The 24,118-nt window shown below is 44.0% G+C and overlaps 1 protein-coding gene across 1 annotated transcript in view; it reads right to left on the bottom strand.

Moving 5' to 3' along the window:
* Nucleotides 1-24,118, bottom strand: part of LOC128719092 (hemicentin-1-like) — a 56,173-nt gene that overhangs the window by 19,415 nt on the left and 12,640 nt on the right. The window contains exons 2-3 of the mRNA XM_053812713.1: nt 11,868-11,984; nt 4,584-4,784 (exon numbers count right to left, since the gene is read on the bottom strand). Of these exons, the coding sequence (XP_053668688.1) occupies nt 4,584-4,784; nt 11,868-11,984 (318 nt within the window). The remainder of the gene's footprint in view (nt 1-4,583; nt 4,785-11,867; nt 11,985-24,118) is intronic.

Below are 24,118 nucleotides of genomic sequence, written 5' to 3'. Positions count from 1 at the left end.
TCCGGCATCAACCCAACCATGCTCCAAGTGTGTGGCTTCCGCCACGTCTGTAAGTATGTGAGCGTGCGTGAGGAACCAGAAAAAAGCAGGACGAAGCAATAGTAAGGACACACTTTCAAAGCTCGGCAAAGCGCGTTCGGTAACTCCCAAAGGAAATGTTGTCACGTTGGTGTAAAAAAAAAGCCGAAGCCAAGGGACTTTCAGCTGAAGTTGTGCAAAACGCATAAAGCTTGGCCGTGTTTTGTTGCCGGCGTGCGGGTTACCGCCCTCATCCAGCCGGGTGGACCTTAGGCGGCAGCCGTGCCCGCGTTTGCCATGCTTTACGGGGCACGCTCGGCAGCTGAAAGCGCTGAATGTCTCTCGTTTTCCGGTTTCAGCCAACGTGTCACTAGCCCACCATTCCCAAACTCATGCTCCCGGCGCAATGGCATAAGTCATTCCGGTTGACTCCGGTGTTTGGAAGCTGCCCCGTAAAAGAATTTCCCACGGCGCCCCGAACACGACTGACGTGGGTGGGTTTGTTTCTCTTTCGCTCCTGTAAGACAGTGGAAACCAATTGAACTTCACAACGAGAAAGAGAGAGAGAGAGAGAGAGAAATAAAAAACCACGTGGTCTGTAGTGCCGATAGGGGCGAACTTCTGCAGATGATATAAGCCACCAGTATGAGTATTGGTCCTCTTTTTCCGAAAGTACTTAAAACCTTCCCCATCTATCCTTTCCGTAGTGAAACTTTTTCTCCCGCACCGAGTACGTGAGTTCCCATGCCGTGTTGCCCAACCTCACTACAGGGTAGGACGGAAATCTACTCTCATGTGGAAGTTCATTTTCCTGCTGACTTCCGTTTCCTCTGGGCCACAAACAGGGCAGCACTTGCCACGTATGAAGCGAAGCGAAATGGTAGCGCATTGCGGGAAAATGGCACCCAACCGGGTGGGGTGCAACTGCGGTCAGAATGTGTCAGGAAAGGAAGTGAGTGTTTTTTTTCACCCCTGCAAGGGATGACGTGTGACGGCGAGTGGTGAAAGAGGAAAAACGAAAATAAAATAAAGTAAAATAAAAAAGGGAAAAAACGATGTGACAACAAACTGTCGAAGGGTGGGAAAAATCATCGCTCGCATTTTTGGTGGAGTTCAGGGAAGGAAAAATTCGTTCCGTTCTTTCCGTGCTTTTTCCATTTCCTACACGAACTGTTGATCGTGGGGTTGGTATTTACAATTTGTTTCGATTTGGCAATAAGTGAAACCGTATTGTGGGTGATCGAAGGAGAGATTTGCCACACGAATAAGAAATAATGGGGTCAATTTTGTTGTGACCAGTCGGTGGGTTTGGTAGGTTACATTGTTACGGCACGTAATATCGAGAATAAGCAGTGCAACTATTATTACGACATGTTGAAGCAATATTTTATCTTGAAGCAACCTTAGAAAGCATAGAAACTCTCTAATTCGACCCCGCTATTAGGTTAATTAAAGTTAAATGGGGCTGAACGGTTCGCCTTCATTCGATTGAACAGTAAAGCCACCAGTCATAGGTTCAGTCATAGGTGGAAAGTTTTCCCACAAACAAGCGATGAACGTTTTGAACTGATCGCTCATTAACAGAAGCTCCATTTCATGTCAATGGCGAGCTCAAAAGGGAATATTTCAACCGAGTCTGATCGGATGCAAATCAATACCTGTCATAGCGCGGACAGAGTTATATCATCGTAGACTCGCTAGCTTTACTGCACTCAAATAATGATGATGCCCGCATACGACTGCATGCCAGCCAGCTTAACAGCAATGCTTTGATTTAACTCTTTAGCGATCTGTATGAAACGAGCTTTGACTTCGTTACGGCATGCCTAATCAGGTGAAATGATCCGGTGCACGTTGCTAGGGGTTTTCCGGTCTATCGCTAACTGAAGAGTTTTATGGAACGAACGCAACATTCCTTTACTGCGTGAATCAATTGCATGTTGCTTAACATACGTAATATATCTTCTTCAACAAGCAAAGTTATCTATTTCAATAGAAGGTTAAGATAAAACAAGCTTCACCTACAAAAATTCGTGATCTAGTACGTTAAAACTCGTTGCCAAGCGATGCCGGTAATCACTACGCTGAAATGGTTGTTAATTGTGCACAAAATAACGATCCACATCTGAATGGCGCTGGAAAGCTTAAGCTGCATGTATCGACCATCGGGGAAAAGTTTCCGGTTTATGATGGACTGAATGAATGCGGCCATTTTGCATACCGTTCGTTACTATGCCATCAATAAAGGTAGAATCCATTGGAAATGATTCCAATTAAGCCTTCGAATTCTCGACATTGCTTCTATACTGGTCGTTTCATGGGAATTTCTTCTATTGACTTCAATGGAAAATTTCCAATGGGGTAAAATATGAGTATTGCGAATAAAAATAAAAGTTTGGGTTTAAAACAATCACCATGCAATATGATTTTTAGTTTTTTACAATTCATAGAGAATAGGAAGAATATTGAAACTGAGACATTAAAATAAACAATCAATCTCTTGTAAGTACAGTATAACATTAAGGTTTGATATAAATTGGTACAACTCTAAACAAATATGATAAAAAATGCCAGCAAATATATTAAAAAATAACCTATTTTCGATAGATAATCACTATTACATAGGGTAAATTATAAATATATTGCATCTATACCATAATCAATATCGTAATCAATCATAAATTTTGGAAGAAGTTCGTCACTCGTAAAAATTAATAATTAGCAACATTGCCAAATATTTTTTTAAAAGTTGTTAAAGTATTTTACAATGAATCCTTTTCGGTAGGGTTTGTTTACTCGTTTGCAGGGGCTCACAAACGGGCTCTTTCGCCCGTTATGAAGTTTATCGACGATATTTTAACGGTTTCGATTCCACCAACTGTTTGCAGGAGATTGTAAGTTTCCCTTTATTCGCATCGCACCGTATCGAACGAAACGGAACCTCGGCCAATAAATCCTGACACAGGATGGTTCCGCTCCGGGCAACCCCCTGTCGTGTTCCAAGTTGGGGGTAAAAGTTTTTTCATTGTAACATCCCTGCGCCATTCCTCGTACGCTTTCCCCGGTTAAACGCCCTGAGGGACCGGCCCGAGTTATTCTACCACGTGACACCTTCTAAGCGTTCACTTTGCCAAATGAAATCACTCAAAAAGATTTAATAACCTACGATTGTTACGGTACGTGCGGTGAAAGTTGAAAGGTTGTCTCCGGATTTTTCTGATCCTGACAGTGTGTGTGTGTGTGTTTTTTTTTTTTGTTTTCATTCTCTGTTACACTCGATTTTTCTCTTTGTTGAAAATTTTGCTGCCTTTTCACTCCACAAAGCTATACATTGGTTCCGTGATGCTGTTGCAGCCCGCGCAGGACAAGGCAGCGATGGGACAAGAAAAGCCAACCCGAATACGCTTTGGCGCTACTGCCCGTACCACACTATCCCAGCGCTAGATAAGGATGCGCACACGAGGAGAAAATCTGCGATGCCCGGTGAACAGGAAAAACCCGCCATAAATCAGCATGCGAGACAGCGAGTTTCCTTTCGCAAAAAGATTTCCACCACATCGGACCACTCCGGGAATGAGCCGAGGGGAGGTTTGAAAATGAAACAGTAACAACGGAGCAGAACGAGTGGGGGGCATCACGGATTGGAAAATGGGAACATTTTTGCCATCGGGTACGAAAACGATCGATGATTCATCACGGCCTGCGCCATGTTGGGTTGTTTGGGCAAAGTTTTGCCGGCGTTCTCAGGCGTACAAGTGTTGCTGACACGAAGAAAGCACACGATAATGGGCAACACTGGTTGGGAGTACGGGAGGTGGTAGCAAGATGATGTCTTGTGAGATGATCGGAAGAGCTTATCGGCGATTTGTTCAAACAACTCACAAAAGACGGGAAGTTTTCCGTCTGGTTCGATTGGTGACTGGGGCAGCGGCACGCGCAACGAGCAGCAAAAGCTGTTGTAGTTGGCTGATAATCGTCGACGGGAAGCAAAATACCGTATCGCTCAAGGCACGTTCGGGAAGGAGGAAACATTCTGTCAACGCGGTAAAACGATTGATATTGTTAAGAAATATAGAAAAAGAAACATGCTAAACCAATGTGTCATGTCCTTGGTAAACGATCGGGCATGTTGGATAAAGGCATTCCTAAAATTGATCTTTCAAATACTGATCGATCATAATTGGAATACAAAAAAGGGTGATTTTCATTTCGTAGAGTAGAAATATTTATATTAAATACTACACCTTGAAAAGGTTACTGAAATTGCAGTAATTTATTCTGAATTGTTTGCACCTAATTGCTGTAAATGTACTGAGAATTGCATACCATTAGGCGCGTATACCAGCAAAATGTAACACGATAGTGTTATGTCGATGCTCTTCAAATTTTCAGGGAAGCAATAGACCACATCATTCGCTTCATTTCTGTTCACTGGAGTTAATTGATGTATTGTTGATCGCTTCATTTGCTCGTTTCGGGGAAAATCATTTCATCTTTGGGGTCAAAGTGTTACAGCGAACTGCAAATCCACCGTCATCTTCGGTGCATATCGCATAGCTACTTACCAAGAATTTCCACGTGATGTGTAATTTCGCGCGGATCCATCATGGCGATCTGGCAGATGTAGTCTCCAGCGTCCTGCGGTACTGCTTCGCGTATCTGTAGCGAGTAGCCGTTCACGAGCCGGACGCGCGGATCCGGTGTGACTTTGACCGAACCAGCGGTCAGGATCGCGATGCCTCGCTTCCAGGCCAGCACGTACGTACCTATAAAATTGATAAGAATAAAAAAAGGAAATCAGTACAGCAGTTTGATTAGTGTGGTTCGTTTATGTCGAAACGTTTCGGGACGTGTTCTAGTTTTGGTGAACGATGGTACATTAGACGTTTTCAAACGCAAACAAACCGAAAATCTTCCGCTCCGCGCAACGTGGACGAGGGTGGCCTACGCACAAACGCTATCACTCTGCCCCATTCCACCTTGTCGCCTTATCGAAGGGTGGCAATAAAGTGTAAGTTTTTATGAGTTCTTGTTAGCAATAAAACTGATAGCACGCACCCGAACCTTTCACAGCGATACACAGGGTGAAAGGAACCCTTGGGTAGATTACTGTTCCTGGGTGTTGTGATTATCCCTTCACTGTTTGATGATTGTTTGCTGCCTACGACAACGACCAAACAACGCTAACAGCAGCTCACGCACAGCTCAGATTTCCGCCTCAGAGTCGAAAGTGATCAAACATTAACGAGAGGAAGCATAGATATTAGAAGCGGACCGAACTGTTTCAAGGACATTGACGTGCCGTGGTGTTACACTAAACATTCGAACAGTGGTTCTACCCTGCCCATTAGGGTGTCATTGCGCAATGGCGAAAAAAGAAAGTTAGCTCACTACCGGGTTCCCGCGAAAGCCGTAAATCCCTTGACGCGAAAAACGAACCTAATTAAAATTAATGAAGTCTTTCGCTATAAAATTACATGCAAAATTGATCCCAAAAACCCAAGTGTCTACGTCTTGGTGCAGGGCATCCACTGCTTCTTCACCACTCTGCGCGTCCACCCGGTCGTTAAATGGATGTCCTGAAGCAACTGCGGGGTAAAATAGCGTTGAACCCCCAAAACAACGGACCACTACTGGCCGATGGTCGATGAAATGTTATTGCTCCCGCGAATCTAGGACACCGATGCAGAAAGCTGTTAAACGACACAGAGGCAGCGAAACGGTGGCGTTGGGGCGTTCGATGATGACCATTATTGTCGTAGCGGAGAGTGTTCTACCAGCTGACGATGTTTTTGAATAGGTAATTTAGTCGAGTCCGCACCCCCCCTCTCTCCCCTCTTACGGTGTCATTCTCACTCACCGATGCTAACGTGGCCCGCACCGCTTCGGTCACTGTTAACTGTCAATAGTAACAGCCGTGGTGGCCAGCTGTGGATGGTGTTCATGGCCGCGAGGCCTATCCCATCGGCAAATCACGCTGCGCCATACCAATCACCCGCTAACTCGGCCAGCAATTCGCGCGATAATCTAAATGTTTATTCAGTTGAGACAAATTTTATTTTATTGCTCCCGTTTTACGACCTTTTTCTCGGTACTCCATCGAAGGGGTACGGTCGGGTTTATGACAGTAGCGCTGTGGAGGTGGATAAAAAGCAAAGCAAAAGAGCTGATAGTGGGAAAATGCTTTCGGGTGCGTAACGAAAACGGGTACTAAATGCCTATCAGCTGGGCTAAGCGATATCGAACCGGTTAGATGAGTTGGAACTAACCGGTCCGCTAACTGGTGGAAGATGGATGAATTTTCAACGGGTTGACCGGCTGTCGGTGAAAAGACTAAGCTTTAACGAGTAATTAAAGCGTGTCTTTGTTATGCTTAATGGAAATAGTGCGGAAAATGAACAGACTGAGTCACCTTTAATGTCAGTTGGCGTTGTTTACTAAACCCGAGTATATCGTTAGTCATTTCAGCAATGTCAACTGCAATTGACAGTAGTGTCAAATTTGCTTTTTGACAGTTTGTAGTCAACACTCAATTATAAAATTGAAACTTACACGAAACTCTCTAACTCGAAACTCTTTAAGCTTTAAGTTAGCTGCATTTTACTTCGAACATCGCATAACAGAAAGCGAAGCTTCCCTTTTGTCCATACATTGGTGAGTCATTATTGTTGTTCAGCCCTTTGTTGCCTACCGTTCATACACGTCACATGTCGACATGTTGTGCTGAAAGTAATCGATCTGTACGCACTCACCATCTGCCACAGAACGCGGTACACACATCATGCATCAAACGAAATTGGGAGTGAGTTGCCGGTTTGGAAACAAATGCACGCTCGGATGAACGCCGTGCTGTTTTCATCCATGTCTTTATGAGAACGGAAAGACAGAGTGCCTTTATATCTCGCTGTACACGTCCGTCATTTTTGCGGTTCTTTCACAATTCACCAAACTTGTCAGCATCAGTGGTGTCGCTTTGAACCGACCGGCTGACTTCGTCCCCAAATGGGTTGGCTATCATTTTCCGGCTAGAGCCCTACATTCGCTTACCGTGCTGCGATGGCTCTGCCGTGTGTGCGCGTAAGAAAGTATCCAGCCGAGTAATGCGAGGTCATTCGTGTTTTGTAGCTTCCATTTTTCGTTTCCTCGGCACGCTTGGGAACCGGCCATGATGTTGTTGATCTGGGCTCAAACTGACGTGTCAGTGGTAAGCGGTCCCTCGATAGCGCTGTACAACGCAATCTGATTGAGAAGACATGCGTTTGAGCTGCGAACGGTAGAAACCCTGGGAAAGCACCTGAATGTGAAGAAATTGTGATGTTCTGCGCTACGGTACGGTATCACGGTACCGGTGCTACTCGTGCCGAGAGATGTAGGACAGTGCTCGTTTTCAAGAGTACAACATCGCCATGTCATACGGGGTCGGTTGAAGGTGATGCAACCCTGGCGGAGTACAACATCCAATAAGGGATCTGTTTTTGACACAATTCAAATTGAGTCTCCTGGGCTACTGAGTGCATGGGAATGGTACCCGATTTCATACGTACGTAACGACCACATTGGGCCACTGCTCGCTGTAAGTCGCCGTGTACCATCGGGTTGCCGTGTTGCCAGAATCGATAAAATTTCAAAGCGACGTGTACCAACAATTCCACCCCCGGCTCGTCCGCAAGTAGCTCATCGGCGTCATCGGCGTTATTGACGGTGCGGTTTCTGTGCCTGTCGTTGATTGATTGTCATAAATAATTGTACCACGAACGGGTCCGGTCCAGCCGGTCCGGCCGGTCGAACCAATGGATCTCGGTCTCGCAAACGGCAGGCCAGAATCGATAAAAAGGTCATTCCGATTCGTCTACCAAACGAGTGCACAGTCCGTTCCGCGCAAAACGGTGGTTCGGACAGTGTCCTTTTGAGTTATGAACAGAACATCAGGACAGTGGTCGTGTTGGAACATGGGAAAACATGGAATCTTCCAAGGATAGTGGCACGTCTCCAGGAGAAACAAAGAGCGTGGGATTATTAAAAAAGGATTATTAAATTGGAATGAACAAGGGAACGATTGGGTTGTGGGTCTTTGAACCAATAAGCAACCTGACAGCTTGATGTGACAGTGCGATCGATCCTTGTCATACGATGAGTTACCAGACGAGGGAGATGATGCTCTGTTTTTGAAATAGGTTGTTTTTTTTCCAATCGAAAACTAAAGGTTCTTATTTCGTCTAATGTTAAACAATGTGTTACAATTGTTTTCCCGTTGTAGATTACGCCTTTCTGCTGATTGTTTATGTGTGTTATATTATTTCAACCGATTGCTCTTCTAAGGGGTTCAATTTGGACACCAACACCTCTCATTATCACCCATAACGTAGCCGAAGAAGCACTGTAAAACGGGATCGTACTTTGCCTTTGACACCGTTCGGTGTGCATTAGTGTTCGGTGTTGCACCTTTACCAATCTCCCACCATCTAAAGTGTCCATCTGACCGGTGGTTTCGCTCGAAGGATATTGATTGAATTTGCAATCAAAATAAACTCGGCCACAGTGTGTCCGTGTCCGAAGTCGTTGTCTGGACACCCCACTGTCTGACCGTCAATCGACCTCGGAAGCTATTGCACTCTCGGTGTGCTTTGCGCTGTACTATCCAACTGTCAAAGCAAATCGATTAATGTCGTTAGCAATAGGTCAGGATCAAGCACACCGGCATGTTCAGGGTATCGCTAAATCATGTGGACAGGGTCGGGCGACTAGGTGAGTTTGGACAGAGCGTTGTACGATGGTTTGCCGCTGGGTATGCAATCGGATGTGTATCTTTCCTGTGTCGAGCTGGCCTTGTTTGCCGATACAAGGATTTGATGAATGGCCGCTGATTACTGGGTACTCTGGGCACGATGGGCACAGTCTAGAACTGTCCGGCTGACCTTTGGCATTCGATGATATATATATGTGTGACGGTAGTGGAGCATGTTCTCTTCCTAGGTACTATGAGTGGCGTAGTTTCTGGATAGGCATGCAGAGGCATCCTAGTGAGTGTGTGAGCCTGAAGTTAGTTCGGGACTGGGAAAGAGATCCGATGTCGTATATCACCTGTAGCACTGATTTATTCTCGACTAATATGCTGCGAACGGTTCTCCGCTATCAAGCCAAATAACCAGTGCAAATTAATATTATTATATGGCTGGTACGAGTCTCGACGCAAACGATAATAATAGATGCGTTCGTGCCTTAGCCAGGTTAGCCTGGGTTACAATGTAGCATTGCAATTTCCACACAATGTAAAACATTCTCAACAGTTGCATATTGTTATTTGAAACGAGATAGCTATGTTAATGATGACAGGAACGTTGTCACGTACATACACGAATGAGACAACTTTATTTTTCATATCCCAAACTGTCACCGTTTGTGGTAAACCGATAAGGTTGCGATATTTTCCATCTCCGGCAAGAATCAATATGTTTGCTGGCATGGCAACATATTGGTTCGCGTAAAAACTCCACAACCTCACTTATTGATCGGGGGAATGTTTTAGAGCCATGTTTCGCCGTGTCCCACCGAGGTCAGCGTTTGTACCGGTCGCTATTTTGTTATGCCTGACCGCAAACAAATTTTCACTTCCGCTCCCTGTTTGTCGTTACATGCATCGGTGGTGGTTAGGTTTTTTTTTATGGAAAACCCCCCTCTCTAGCACCCCAGTTCGATTTTTGCGTGTTCTTTGCCTTCTGTTTGGCTTGCTTTGGCACAACGGTCAAGCATGGTCAATGGCCAGACCATGGGCATGGTGTGTATTGTTGCATATTAGCGCGACCCAGGGAAATTTATTGCCTTCAGACACCGCAAAATGGAAAACCGATCGATTTCTGTTGGCACGTCGCTTTGGTTGCTCCTGGTCAATGAATAATTTTACCGATCCATTTTCCACCGTGCCGGCGAGAGTTTTGGTTGGGCGGGGTGTGGCAGGAAAGGGACGGAATTTTCTGCCCGTACCCAGCAAACGGAAAAACAAGTTGCTCCACCTCATCAATGTTGCAGCAAACTCCCTTCGCGCTGTGTTGAAGCCAACGACAGCTATGAATTCAAAAATATGACAAATTTCACCCTCGACCACTTTTCTCGTGTGGCCACACGCCAATCCGTTCCAAACCGAGGGAACAAACAAACGGGCTGCATGAGCGTCCGGTGGGAGCAGCATTGGTTCGAAGGTGGTGGGAAGGTTTGTGCCGTGGTTTTGAATTCCACCGCCGTTGTAAATTTGCCATCCATAACGATGACATTAAATATTGATCGGTCCCGGTTGTGGTGCGGATTTGTCAAATGCTGAGGTTTTTCCGACGCAAAATTCTCACGGTGTGCCATGTCTTGAGTCAAATGGGTAAGACATCCTCAGAATGGGCGGGGCGAGGGTTCAACGTGGCGAGCTGTGTGCGGTGGACCAGGGTTGTAATTTATTTTCCATTTAACTGCAACCATAAACAGTTCAATGGCATATTTCTTTCGGGAAGTGTACGCTTTTGCTTAAAGTTTTAATGCTTCAAACAATGCACCCGGTCCGGGCCAGGGACGACAATGCCAAAATCGATTGATTTATTGCTCGGCGATTGTTTGTTTTATTGACAGCCAGGGTTTATAATTTATGTGCGATTGGTACGAATATTTGGCAGCGTTTACAGTTTGCGTTTTAAAGGCAGCACGGGATGAATGTTCGTTAGAAACGTAAAGTGCCTTCCGCTGAAATGTGTTCGTTCAAAGAATCGTACCCGTCCAAAGCTGAGGTGGTTAAAGTCGTATTTTTTTTAAATCAAAAATAGTTTATTAAAAGCCCGAATGAACCAATAACGAAATATAGATTAAATTCTACTTTAAAAATCGGAAACATTCCAACCTGAAAGAATAGGATCAAAGCATACCTCCTGCTAAGCAGCACTTTGTTTCTTTCCGCACAAATAAAGTTTGGGCCATTTTTTCACTCCAAAATCCCTTTTACAATGGGGTGCAAAGGAACGAAAGAAAAATATGCTTCATAATATAATAAAACCCTGGTACGGATCCTGTCCCATCTCGGCATTGTAGTAATTTTTTAGTTTGATCATGTTTTGAGATTACGATTTTCTTTTTGTGTCCGGATTTGGTGCACCTTTTGCTAGGCGTAGCCTGTAATGCAAAAGGTAAAAAAAAGGATTCTGTTTGCTCATTCCCCTAGGGATGTTCGTCCACAAACCACGGTGCCCATATGCGCACCCGGTTCCAAACGAGCGTGTTTGGTTGTGTGTGTATGAGAGAGAGAGAAAAAAGAACGAGGATAAATCAATTTGTGTTTTATTTGGCTCAACCCCCCGAAGGCCCATGTCCGTACGCTTGCTTGACCACGGAATGGTTGAAATAAAACTCCACGTGCCGGCCGCTGCACAGCGTGCCGAAGGAGTTTGGGTACAAATTAGGCGGTTACGGGCGATAGGTAGGCGGTCCCAAACCCCCAGTTGAACGCCTCCAATAAGCCGTTCTGGGTTGATCGCTTGTTTCGGTCACTCGCCGACCAGCATGCACCGGGCTAGTGCGGGAACGCGCCAAGAACCACCAGCAGGACTCCTGTGGATAATTTCCACATTGTTATGGCTCCCCCGGGGGGATACCGGACCGGTGCGGTATAAAAAATAATCTGAGAAATGAATGCCTTCCTTGCAGCCATTTGTTTGCTGTTGTCGGGATGCGGCGTCTGACGAGTGGATATAAAGGGTTCTCGGGACGAAGGCGTCCCGAGAAGATTGTGTGCTTTGAGAAGATATGGATGGCTGTTTGTATGTGCGTGCGTGTGTGTTTGAGTGTGTTTGAGAAAAGGGAATCCATTCGACGCTTACCTGGAGAGGCTACTTCGCAGGGTAGTGTAATCGTATCGCCGACAGCGAACTTGAATGCTTCCGATCTGGAGATGAATAGTGGTTCCGCTTTGTTGAGTATTTGACTAGCTGCTTCTCCTGCGAAAGACATGGAATGTAATAGCACAAAAAGAAAACCATTAGAAGGGGGTGATTTACTAGAGCAGTACTGAGCGGGGTGAAGTCAAGTGATATGTCTTCCGGCGTATATGGAACCGACATATTGCTGAATGGAAACTCAACTTTTGGAAGTGATTTTTATTAAATTTTTAATTCAAAGAAGTGCATTTTGAAGTTAACGTTCCCTTCAACTGTCTCACCGAGACCCATCACATCTGACACCAACTTCCAGACCGGCACATATATTCCGATCAGCTTAATGCACGGCCAAAGGGAAAGAAAGTTTTTATTCTGCCCAACTGAATAATGTATAGTACATTTTTAATTGGTGATACAAGAGCCCCTGAATAGCTTGCAATTGAGCTTGAAATGTTAGTCGGGTTTTTATACGAGGGAGCATTTTTTGCTTCTTTTTTGGGCTCTGGTTGGACCAAACCATCCCACCAGATTCAGGCCATCTGAATGATCGTTCTTCAACGTTTCTATTTTTACTTTCCAACATTTTTTGTATCCAGCTACCCTGCTAGATAGTTTTCCAACTTATGAAAGAACAGCCCTAACGAAGGTAACACCACCACCCCTGGTACACTGGTGATGGCTTAAGTGAGCGTAGCACACGGAGGGATGGCGAAAAACTTTTCATTTTCTTCTGGCCTAAAACAGACCCTCCGTGCAGGGGAGAAGGAAAATCGGATGCAACATCCCGAAACCTCCACCAGGCCAGAATGACCGGCAGAAAGCTTGGGTCGGTGAATAATAAATGGCACTTGGTGAAAATTATTCATCCGAGCGCACACACAGAGAGAGAGCGCTAGGGATAAGTTTTGCCTCTCATATTAATTGGCCGGCTCAGCTTTGTGCTACGGTGGCTTAGCCTTGGCTAAAGGGAAGATTTGTGCAATGAGACGAGTGCCAAGATTTAGTTTGCTGGCTTGTATGAAGGAAAGAAAATTGATATGGTTCCTTCTTGTTTTTTCGCTCTGTTTTGCGTCGTGTTCTGTGGTTTGTTTCGGAAAGTTTAAAGTTTCGTGTTTGATAGGATTGCTGCTAATAGAAGGTTATTTTTCCCCACTATTCATGCTTTTAAAATAGGCGAAAGAAAATGGATTTTTATATATTTGAGAACATTGACGTTATTATCCGACACTCTTGTTTCTGTTGTATGACGGGAGGGTTTCAAATCACGCACCATCATCCGAAAGGAATATTCGTTTTACGCTGAAACGTACACCCAAAAACAATGGGATAAGATGAATCTATTTATAATTCGCTTAAGTTGGTTGATTTTGTAAAAGTACTGCCCCCATTCGCTCAGCTTGAAACCACATCTGCCGTCGTGCGATATCCACACGGTGCGAGCGATCCTGCAGGATCTTCCCGGCAGGAAGCACTTCTAAACGACCAAATCTAGCTCGCCCGAAATACATGTGGCCTTGACGGGCCAGAGTGGATTATAATTGTGTTTACCATCCGTGACAGGTGGAGTTTTCCAGCCGGTTGGGCGTGGAAATATCGGGTTGCACGCGACGGATCAGGTTTTCCGTCGCTTTGAACCGTGCGACGTAGTATGCATGTGAAGTAACTCGCTAGTCTCGTTTGCTCCGGTTTCAGCATTGCTGCGGGTTTTCGGACGGTTTTGCACGGCTTTCGAAACAATTTCTGGACCACTTTTGATAAACGTCGACTTCAGACGGTGGCTGTACGCCCGGTCGCCTTCAGGCAGGAAGAGCCAGCGTACTAAACGCACAAATTACTTTACAGTGGCTTGCATCTTTGGCGCTGCCAACCGCTTTCAGCACCAGGTATTCAGTTAACCTGTAGGTTAAATGGTTTTGTTCATTCGCGCAGTGTTAAAACGCACTCTGGGAGCGGGAAATTATGCCATTCTTTAACTTTTGTCTCGCATGAGAGAGTATTGCTCAATCACAAACTGATGTTTTATTGTTGTATTTTTGGGTTCTTGTTTAAACATTTGAATAATGCTTATGATAAAAAGCCGTTGGAGAGATAAGATTGTTAAATAATATTTTTGAAACAGAAATGAATTTTATAGTAATTTTTTATGTCTTTGTTCATCTATTTGTTTTCTTATCATTGTTTAGTTATTATATATTTATTCATCAATTTTCCTTCTTTAACTAAATTATCCATCGATCTATTTATGTGCTCTTTTTTATATATGTATTTTATCATTTGATCAGAATTTATTAATATTTTAAACTGAGAAGGTTTAGTAATTTTAGTGTTATAATAAAAAACAATCGACTTTGCACTTATGATTTATATACTTTGAGGTCAAAATTTTGTTATGTTAAGCTTTAATCGTATTGAATGAAAAACTTGGCACGAAATCCCATTCCTCTTCAACAGCAATAATCTCTTAAGAAAAAGGAAAAAATAGCTCAAAAATTCCATCAAATAACTATCTCCCACAGGACTGCATGATGCATGATCCATTCCAATAACCCTTTTCCGTTCGTTCTATTTCAACCACCGGGGTTTTGGTTTATTTGCCCACCTCCGCCCGCCATTGCGAACGTGTGAAGCGATTTTCCTTCTGCTTGCCGTAGTCACTTTTGTTCATCAGCCGAGCACTGATCGAAAAGAATCTCTCCCTTCCCCCAAATTTCCTTTACCACGTGGCTAAAGGAGCCATCCTTTCCTGCTTCCTGCCGAGGACGCTTCACCATTATCAGACATAAACGGAACACCATCACGTCGCACGCCGGTAGCATATGAAATGAGAGTCATAAATTCCAGCATCCCTAAGGGAACGATGGTCACCTTCCACTCCGTGATGATGTTTTTCTCACCCAAGTTGGGGTGTGTGTGTGTGTGTGTGAGTCAGAAACGGGAAAACCACGGACCAAATGAGCCACGAAAAATGTGAAATCGTTTTCACTTTCATCATGCTTTTTCGCACTCCGGAAGAGACACCACTATCGCGAACGTGAGCTCATTTAATCTGTTCAGCTAAACTTACACCTTGGATGTGTTTTTTTGTTGCTTGAGAGGGTGTTCCAACATGGTAACAGCGTTGTAGAGTTTGTGCATTTAAAAAAAAATGCTTCCTCTATTGTTTTCCTTCCTCGGTAGTATGAAAATGCTAGAACATGCCCTGTTTAAATGATAAAACAGAAAACATTCAATGGTATGGGAATCGACAACAGCACAGCAACAATCTCCTGTACCCGTTTCGTAGGCAATAATCATTTCGCCCTTAATTGAAATCGTTTAACCGAGATGGAAAAACACGCGCCCGTAACAGCCGTGTTTCGTGTGTCCCAAAATGGTGGTAGAAATTATGCAAAACTGTTGTGCAAATAAACACAACACACATACCGTACCCGCTGCCACATAACCGTAATCGGCAGGGGAGGAAAGTGTTAAGAAAGAATGTACGAAGCGGTTTGGCCGATGACGCTGTGTAGCGAAACGAGCTTTAACAAAACGTACACCCGTGCGCGGCGTACCCCTAGAGCGCTATCGCTTTCACCATCTGTTGTCAATTGAAAGCGATTTAAAATGGGAAAATCATACACCCGCTCAATGTTCGTTGCTTGAGTGCGCCACCGGTATAAACGGATACTTTAGGGGATTAGGAACAGTGTCCATACGGTGCAGGAGCAACATTCCGCGAAGAAAGATGTCACCCCGGGAAGGGGAAATAGTTTTATAATTACACAGGAAAAAACCGGGCCCGATGTGTGCACTCATCGCCTGTGCTGTGGGGTGTGAGTGTGAACATTTTAAAAGCATTTCTATTGAATTTCAGCTTCCCCATTTTCATGATCCCATTTGTTGCCCGTGTTAACGGGACCATTCGATTTTAATCAGCCAAATTGTCGTACACACTCTCAGCTTGTCTAGCATCCAGCGGACTGTGCCCTAATCCAAATGAAAATTAAGGCTTTCGCAATAGCGCAACGCTATCAAGCGGATGGCAGCAGGCGGGCACGGTCGGAATGGAGAATTAAGCTTTTAACGAACCGAAAGCTAGCATAACGATTCATAATGAGGCATTTTCTGTCCCGGTGGGTGGGTGAGATGGGATCCTGTTATTTCTTTTTCAGCCAGCTGCTTTTTTCCTGGCTGGGGATAGAAATCCATATGCTACGGCTACCAACCAACATCAAACGATGCACATTACTTCAGTCGTGAATGGTTCGTTTGACATTCTCGATGATGCTTTTTTATTCTGTAAACGCTAGCTTCCTCGCTCAGTGACGTTTCCCTGACTGGCACCGACGGCAGATAGAACTCAAAAGCCCATCAGCTTCATCATCATCAGCCGCAGCAGCATGATCGTCGGCATTCTCGTTGTCATTTGCCGGTGGCCAATGTGCGACATGCTCGATGTACCCCTTTTTGGGCGGGCAAATAATCGCACCGGGAGATTGGATTTGCGAAGTTAGCAGACCGTATAATGCCGGGCGTATGGGCGTATCCTTGTTGCCACACGTCCGAATCAGTCGGCCGGAAGGAAGCCGTCCCCGGGCAGAGAATTGAATCAAGTCGGGAATTATGAAAATTTTATTAACCGCTTAAAACACACCCAAGCCCACACACACGCGCCGAGAAACCAAGGCTTCTAGGCGTGCAATTAAGATAAAAGCCTGCGCAAAGAAGACACGGGTGGCCACGGTGGGCATGGCACATCCGAAACCGTGCACCGAGCAGCAATTCGCAGGGTGGAGAGTGGATTTTAATTGCATTAATACGACGGTTTATGTTGGCGATTATCAGCTTTGCCGTTTTGCCGATCCACTCGGTTCGCAATCGGTTGGATTAAAGTGCGGCTACGTGGAAAGAAGCGATCAGTGTTTCCGTGCACCGCGTGAACGACTAATTCGATGGAAGGTCGTTAATAAGTCACGGAACGACGGGTACCCGAAATCACCTCCCCCGACTGGGATGTGACAACAAACTCTTGGTTAATGCATTTTACCGCCCAAATGTCAAAGCGTCGTTAAAATGGGAGCGGTTTAGCATTTTTTGCTTGTGATAAAGACACACACACACACCCATACTGCATCAAAACTTTTTTCCACTTTTTGCCTAACCAAATTAGTGTGCGAGTGTGGGGATGTGGGTTCTTGTCTTGCTGGGAAATAAAGAACTGTCAGGTTCATGTACCTCGCCGTGTACGGTACTGTCTGGCGTGACGGGTCGTGTCAACGATAAATCAGCCCGTAAACGAGCCGAACGCGCCTGTTACGTTGCTTCTGACCCTCCTCCTTCCCCCTCCATCTCCTGTCATGCAACTTCTTTCAATATGGTTCGTTCGCGATTTGCCTCCTTGCGAATCATCCACACCAAAGCAGGAAGACAGGGTCTTACCGGGAGTTTTTTCCGCGTTTCGCACATTCGAGACCCGGTGCGGTGTGGCGGATGCCACAAAATGTGGTTATCGTTCACAAAGTTTAATTATCTCATAAATTCTACGTTATAATAATAAGAAGAAGCACCCGAAAAAAAAGTTACCCGTCACCGGAGCAGGAACACAGGCCGGCCCAACTCGCTCTCCACGGAACGAAACGATGGTGAGGATGTATAATGGGGAGTTTCTTTTTCTTTGCTTCTTCTTGTTGCTCATCCGGCCGCACAGTGGGCAGTTTTTAAACAAATTAGGGAATAAATAGTATTTTTTCAAAAATTGCTCCATTTCATCAATTATCGCTAGCATTAGTGTGGGATAAACAGATTGTGCTTTTAATTGTGTCTAATATTAAGTTGTAGTTCTTCAAGTTCTGTACCGATTTCTACAACAAATTTTTAATTTTCTACATAAATTTATTTATTCTCAAACTATCTTGGGGCGGCCGGTAGTGTATTAGTAGTGGTGCCGGTCTTTACATGACAAGACCGGTGCAAAATCACCTCCGGACCAATCCCCCGTAGCAAGAACTGACTATCGGACTACGTAGTAAATTTAGGTCTAGTAAGTCAGAAATGGCAGGCATGGCCAGAGAAAATCGTCCTCAAATTAACATATTATAAATGACTTTAGGAAATTTTAAAAAGCGTTACCAACACATACAAAATTATCATCACCATATCATTATTATCACCGATGGAGACGCCCAGTACTTATCAATCTTATTTTATGAATTGTGTATTTGATATTGAAATGAATTACAATAAACTAGGATTTTGGGTTTGATGCACTTTGTTTTGATCACGTGTTTAAACAAATGATGCTACAATATTTTGCACTGCACAAGAGACTACACTACTCTACATCATACCCATAAAGGTAACGGGTAAGAGTTCCAAAAATACTTCATTCTTAATGATTTGTAACAGAGTTATCAATACTTGCGATACTTATCAACCTCACTGTTAAAAATACAATGGCATTGGGATTTAATTATTTTCAAACGGACGTGTTTAAACATGATAGAACAAAAATGATGTCTTGTGGAGGCGCCTAGTACTTAAGAAACTCAATTTATTGAATTGTGAAGTTGAAAACAAAAATTATAGTAAAATCGAAGAGAGTTTTAATTTCGTAAAAAATCTTACGCTCGGCTTAACTTAACTTAACTTAAATACCAGATTTTATTTTTTATTCAATCGGTTTGCTTAATTGCTGAATGACAACTAGTTGATTTTTGGACTATAATGTCAAAAAATTCCCAACGTGCACTAGTAGGTAGTCAATTCCCACCTCTATGCGCGGTTGAAGCATATTTTTCTGCCTGCTTACCTTCTGCTATACCCCAAACTCTCATTCCTGTCCATTCACTGGCAGGTGTGGTGGGTTTGCTGTGTGTCCTGTTCCTCATCAACTGAGTTTGGTTTGTTGGTGAGCGAGTGTGTAAGAGCGCGCGAAGAAGCTGGTGACCATAATGATAGGTTCGCTTCGGCCGCGCTTTGCTACCGCTTTGGGACGCTGCCTCATTGCTCTACACGCGGTATGAATTGCCTAACTTCATTATATTTTAAATCTTCCTCCCAACGCGAAGGGAAGTGGAAATCTCTTCCGGCCAGATGGAAAGCGACAGCCAAAATTGTGGGCCCCCGTTACTGGTTTCTGGTAGCGGGCGTGCTTTACCGCTACGATGACGGAAGCTGCCCAAGCTGCTTAATCCTCCCAGAGTCGTTGATTTGTGTAGAAGCGAATGAATATTTAAATGCTGTGCTGTGTCAGTTTGTGTGGGGCTAGAATTCTTGGAAGACTATTTCCATTTGCATAGTTTGACGTAGCGATCTGTGAAGTTTTGATAATAGAATGGCGCAATGTGGTTAGGATGGCGATAAGTCTGGGATTACAGAGTAATCGTTTTTTTATAGAGTTGATGGTTTAATTGTATTAAATTCAAGGCAAATTACGATAATATAACAAACTATTACAAACTTAGACGCTGCAGATTCTTTCTTCACTCGGCACTCGTAGCTTATAGCTTACAATCGAACGCAAAATTTACATAAAAAGCTCATTTGGGCTAAGGCGCACAAGCAAAAGCACCCTTTAATTGCCTTATGCTTCTTGCTGTTTTCATTGGCTTTATTTATTTTCGAGGTTTTGCAAATATCTCCCAGCAAGATGGATAGTGTGGGAAATAGAGCCATTTCCGAAAGTTGTCTATTCCGTGTGGAAATGGTAACAGTCATGAACTGCGCAAAGCCCGGATTAGGCGGATTGCCGATGGAAATGAAGTCAAAGCACCAATCTCAACCTCCGCGACAAGGCGTGTGGCAAACGTGGACTCCGGCGAAAAGTAAAACAATAACGGCCCATCATCGTAAGCCCTCCCCTAAGTCCTGACCAGCGCGATGCAAAGCGCGAGAAACGGGGAGGGCACGTCGAGCGCCATCAAAAAGCGTTGGTGGAGTTAAAATGAGCGCTTTAATGGCTTATGATGTCGGTGGTTTCTATTCTTTAAAGATTGTCTAAAGGAGGATTTACAAATTGGTTGAAAATCCCCACCGGGAAGATAGTTTTAATGGCTAAGAATGAGATAGGATTAGCGAATATTTGAGTTATACGTAGTTTGTAAGCAGAAATGTGTCACGAGGCGTGAGGTATTGAACCAAAACAAATCGATAAAAGTCGTACAAATAGAAGAAAGGGAAGAACAAATCCACTACAAGAATAAGCTCGATTGGAAATGAGTTTTCCTATCTCTTATCTCATTTCCCATTTTCTCCCAGTACCGTTCGAGCCGGTTCGAACCGAAGTAGATTGTTCCGGAAGATTTTGTTCGATGTGTACATCCCCGGACATTGGATGATTCCTTCTTCCGACCAGAAGTATAGCGCCAAGAGTTTGCTTTAAAGAACGCTGGTACTTGAAGTGTTGTAACAATCAATTCTGCAATAAGTTAGTTTGCTCTTTCGCTTTTCCGGATTCGGACCCGATACCGCTAGCACTATTTCTTGCACCCTCCTGCGATGGCTCCCCGTTTACGGTAATTTGAATCGAGCAGGATCGAGTCGGAATCCACCCGCAATGGTACCGCAATGGTACGGCGTTTCACCCTGCACAACTCAGAATCGTAGTCGGGTCGGTAAACATGGCAGCAACATAACGCTTCACTAAATTGGAATTGGTCCTCGAACTGCAGGCATGCGGTGTTCGAGAGCATTTTGAGTTTGATTCTGACGCAGGTTTTCACATCAGCGTTTCATGAGGTGAGTCAAATCAAAGGTTCTTCCACAACAGAAGGAGAAACTTCTTTGGTTTGTGGCGTAAGAAGTATTGTTTGACTAGTGAAGGACACGGTTCGAGAGGACAGGAACGGGATTAGATTTGTTTCTCAGCATCAGAGAAATGGTAGGAATGATATAAAAATGCCTTACGGCCGTTATAAATCCTTTTGATCAATGGTTGTAACATTCAGCTGATGGTTTGTATGTTATCCGTTTTCAAGTAAGTTTCTCATCAAGTATAATTATATAAAATTTACTAATGTAGTGTGTTTACACTTTGAATATTTGATTTGATTTCGTTAGTAATATTTCTAATATGGAAACAAAAAACGAAACACATGACATAATCCATTTTCCTTCGCCACAATCACATTATGGCCGATGTTTTCATTCATTATGTAAATGTTCTCTGATAAAACGTTAGCTCTTTTGTGATTGCACCAGTTTTTGGGGCTTGTAAGCTTTACTGACCGGCATTGTCTGTGGCATAATTATCACCACCTCACACGCCGCAAGCATGAAAATGAAGCTATGAATTTCAAATCCCTATTTATTATTCATCATTTATTTCACACATTGTACCATTACCGTTCGGTTGGCTCGATGTGAATGGCTTCATTTTTGCGCACACATTTGGTACGCCATAAGAGTGTGCTAGCAGAGTGGAAAAATTCAACGCGTGGGCTAATTTTAATCACATACCATGCTATTCTTCGCGTTAGATAAATCGTGATTGTTTTGTTCTAATTAAAACAAATCATGGAAATGAAACAGCCACAGAAATTCGTACGGAATGGGAGCAATGGTACAACAATTTGGATCGTTTTGTAGCACATGTTTCGAGTTTAAGGATGGAAAACAAACAAAGAAAAATTTCAGGAATGAGTCACTTATTGGTGAAGATTAACTTATGCGATAACTAATTCAATTGAAACTACTCACTTGTTCTATTTATTTTATATGAAGCTCTAGAAGCAAATTGATATAAATTGCCATCACATATCTATAGCGCGACAGATAATGCGAAAAGAAAACGTGATCTTATATTTAATTCTTCTGACAAACAGCCACCATTTAAACAGCCAAACCCTCGACAAAAGTGAGCTTTTCAAGATAACCTCCAACGTTCTGAATTGCAGCAATGAATGTATAAGTATTAAATTCTTCGTGGTTTAGTGATTGCATCACGGGCTTCATCGTTCACACCCTCTTCGATGCACTTCGGTTTCACACCCTGCCATCCACTGTGTGAAGGAATTTAAACGCAATGAAATATTAATATTCACACGGGGTCAGCATTTTGGGATGAAACCAGAACATAAAAAGAAACCAAAACGAAAGGATATAAATGCGGAAAATTTAATTTTCCATGCGTATTTGAAGTGAGGCTTCTGCTGGAGAACGGCACGCTGGCAACAGTTCCAGAAAACGTTTGAAAGTACGGAAGGAACAGCGAAGTTGTTCAGCAAAAATACAGCACAGGAAGTAAAGCAGAAATAGGCCCAAAAGCAGGAGTGCAGCAGGAGGGAAAATAAAAATAAAATAAATTAAAGCAAAAATGCATCGGATATGCGTGCACCCTGTGGCACGATTCGCTGGGTTTCGGATTTAACGTCAGCGATAAATCATGCATATTCATGGCATTTAATCAATTTATGATGCACGGCTTGCCCCGGTCCGACCACACGTTGTGATAATTATAGTAATTAATATTGTTTTCATTTGCACTTGTTCGCCTGGTCGGTCGGCCGGGGTTGGTCGATGGGTTATGCACCTTGCCTTTTTTGAATGGGCTACCGATTGAGTGCATTTCCGGCATGTGAGTGTGAGTGTGTAGGTTTCGACCATTGTAAAAGAGGAGGGGGGTGAGGGGGGGGGCATTGTGAAATGGGAATGGTAGGAGTGGTTAATGTTTAAATCGGTTATGGCAAAACTGTGAGCCAAGCTTCTGTCACCAACTGACAATCGTTAGCTCATCAGTGTTGTGAATGTGTAGCGTTTCTGTATCCACAGCAGCACAACTTCCATTTACTTCCAAATACACTGGACAAAAAATAAACCAGGGTTTCCTTTCAGTAGGAATGGGAACGATGCGACAAAGTTAAAACGAAGCACAAATCTACGATTGCTTTCAGCTGTGACGGCAAAAACGGGACAAAAAAGAAACACACATACAAACGCTCTTCCGAACTCGGGAAAAGCGGACAGCTGGAGGAAAATTCTATTACCAACCAAACACCGCACACAATCTACGACAATTCAATTTGGTGCTGGAAGCTGCGTGCTGGCAAATAGGGAACCCACGCCGAGACACACATACACACATCGTAATGCAGCACGAGTGCTGGTGAAGATAAGGCCACACAGCACACTATCCTGCGGACCGCTGCTGGTGACTGGGGAGGATTCTGTTTTCTTGTATTGACAGGCAAACCCCACCCGCAATTCCAAACCCCTATCTTTCTTTCCATTTACTCTGCCATGCCCAGGCGCTTTATCTCAAGAAGAATAAGCTACTTTTACCGTTTGGCACTTGAAATGGGAAGACCTTGTTGGACCGCGCTGGAACAAATCGCACTCACACAGACACACGCGTACACTCTAGCCATAGTAACGGAAAGCTCCCACCGTGTTGCAGTGTGGCTCAGGGTGAAGTAAGCAGGGAAAAAGGTAGGATAAAAATCATCCATCCGTGCGGGTCCACCGAGCACGACAACCGGCTGAGATCCTGATCATCAGCATATAAAAACATCCATTTCGATCAACTCGCCGCCATGGCGTTCGTTTCGCGCTAGCAAGAATGGTTCGTAGGCAGCTAGGATTTGCCGCAATCATTTTCGCATCTTTGATTTTTCAATTCAATCTACGGCAGTCGTCAAGCAGTACGCCGATCGCAGCAACCCACGGAACCGTTGTCGGTTTCAACATGGCCTGAGAACAATCTTTCACTCTACCTTCTGCATCGCTTATCCGGGTTCGGTTGGATGCAATGTTCCCTTTTTGTACGGTTTTATGCTGCAGGTAGTAAATGGTCACTCTAGCGTTCGCTCACCTAAAATCATAATGTTCAATTTATTATGACCCCGGTGAAGTGGTTCTGGAGAATCGTTTCGAAAGTTTATCACTTTTCATTTTATCCTTTACCTCCAAACGTGCTGCTGGTTAGAGCACAAGCAAAAACCATTTCCCAACTGACCGCGAAGGAGAAATGTTTCATATTGAAGAAATTCCAGCAAATAATTTAATTGATTTACTTCTTGTTTCATAATGTCTACTGGGCAATAAGAGAAAAGTTGCAAGCGTGAATGCACATTGAGCAATTGCATCATTCGTATTGCGATAGGGCAAGTGCTTCGGTGCGAAAGCAGATTCTTATTTCATTTCGTTAGACGCTGACTACAATCTGGCAGCTTTTTACGATCCTCTCAGCTCGCTTTGTCAAGCGGTCCCGCATCTCG

The sequence above is a fragment of the Anopheles marshallii genome, chromosome 2 (genome assembly GCF_943734725.1).
Source record: "Anopheles marshallii chromosome 2, idAnoMarsDA_429_01, whole genome shotgun sequence".
NCBI lineage: Eukaryota > Metazoa > Arthropoda > Insecta > Diptera > Culicidae > Anopheles > Anopheles marshallii.
Note: the sequence above shows the minus strand (reverse complement) of the source record. Positions and strands in the feature narration are given on the sequence as shown.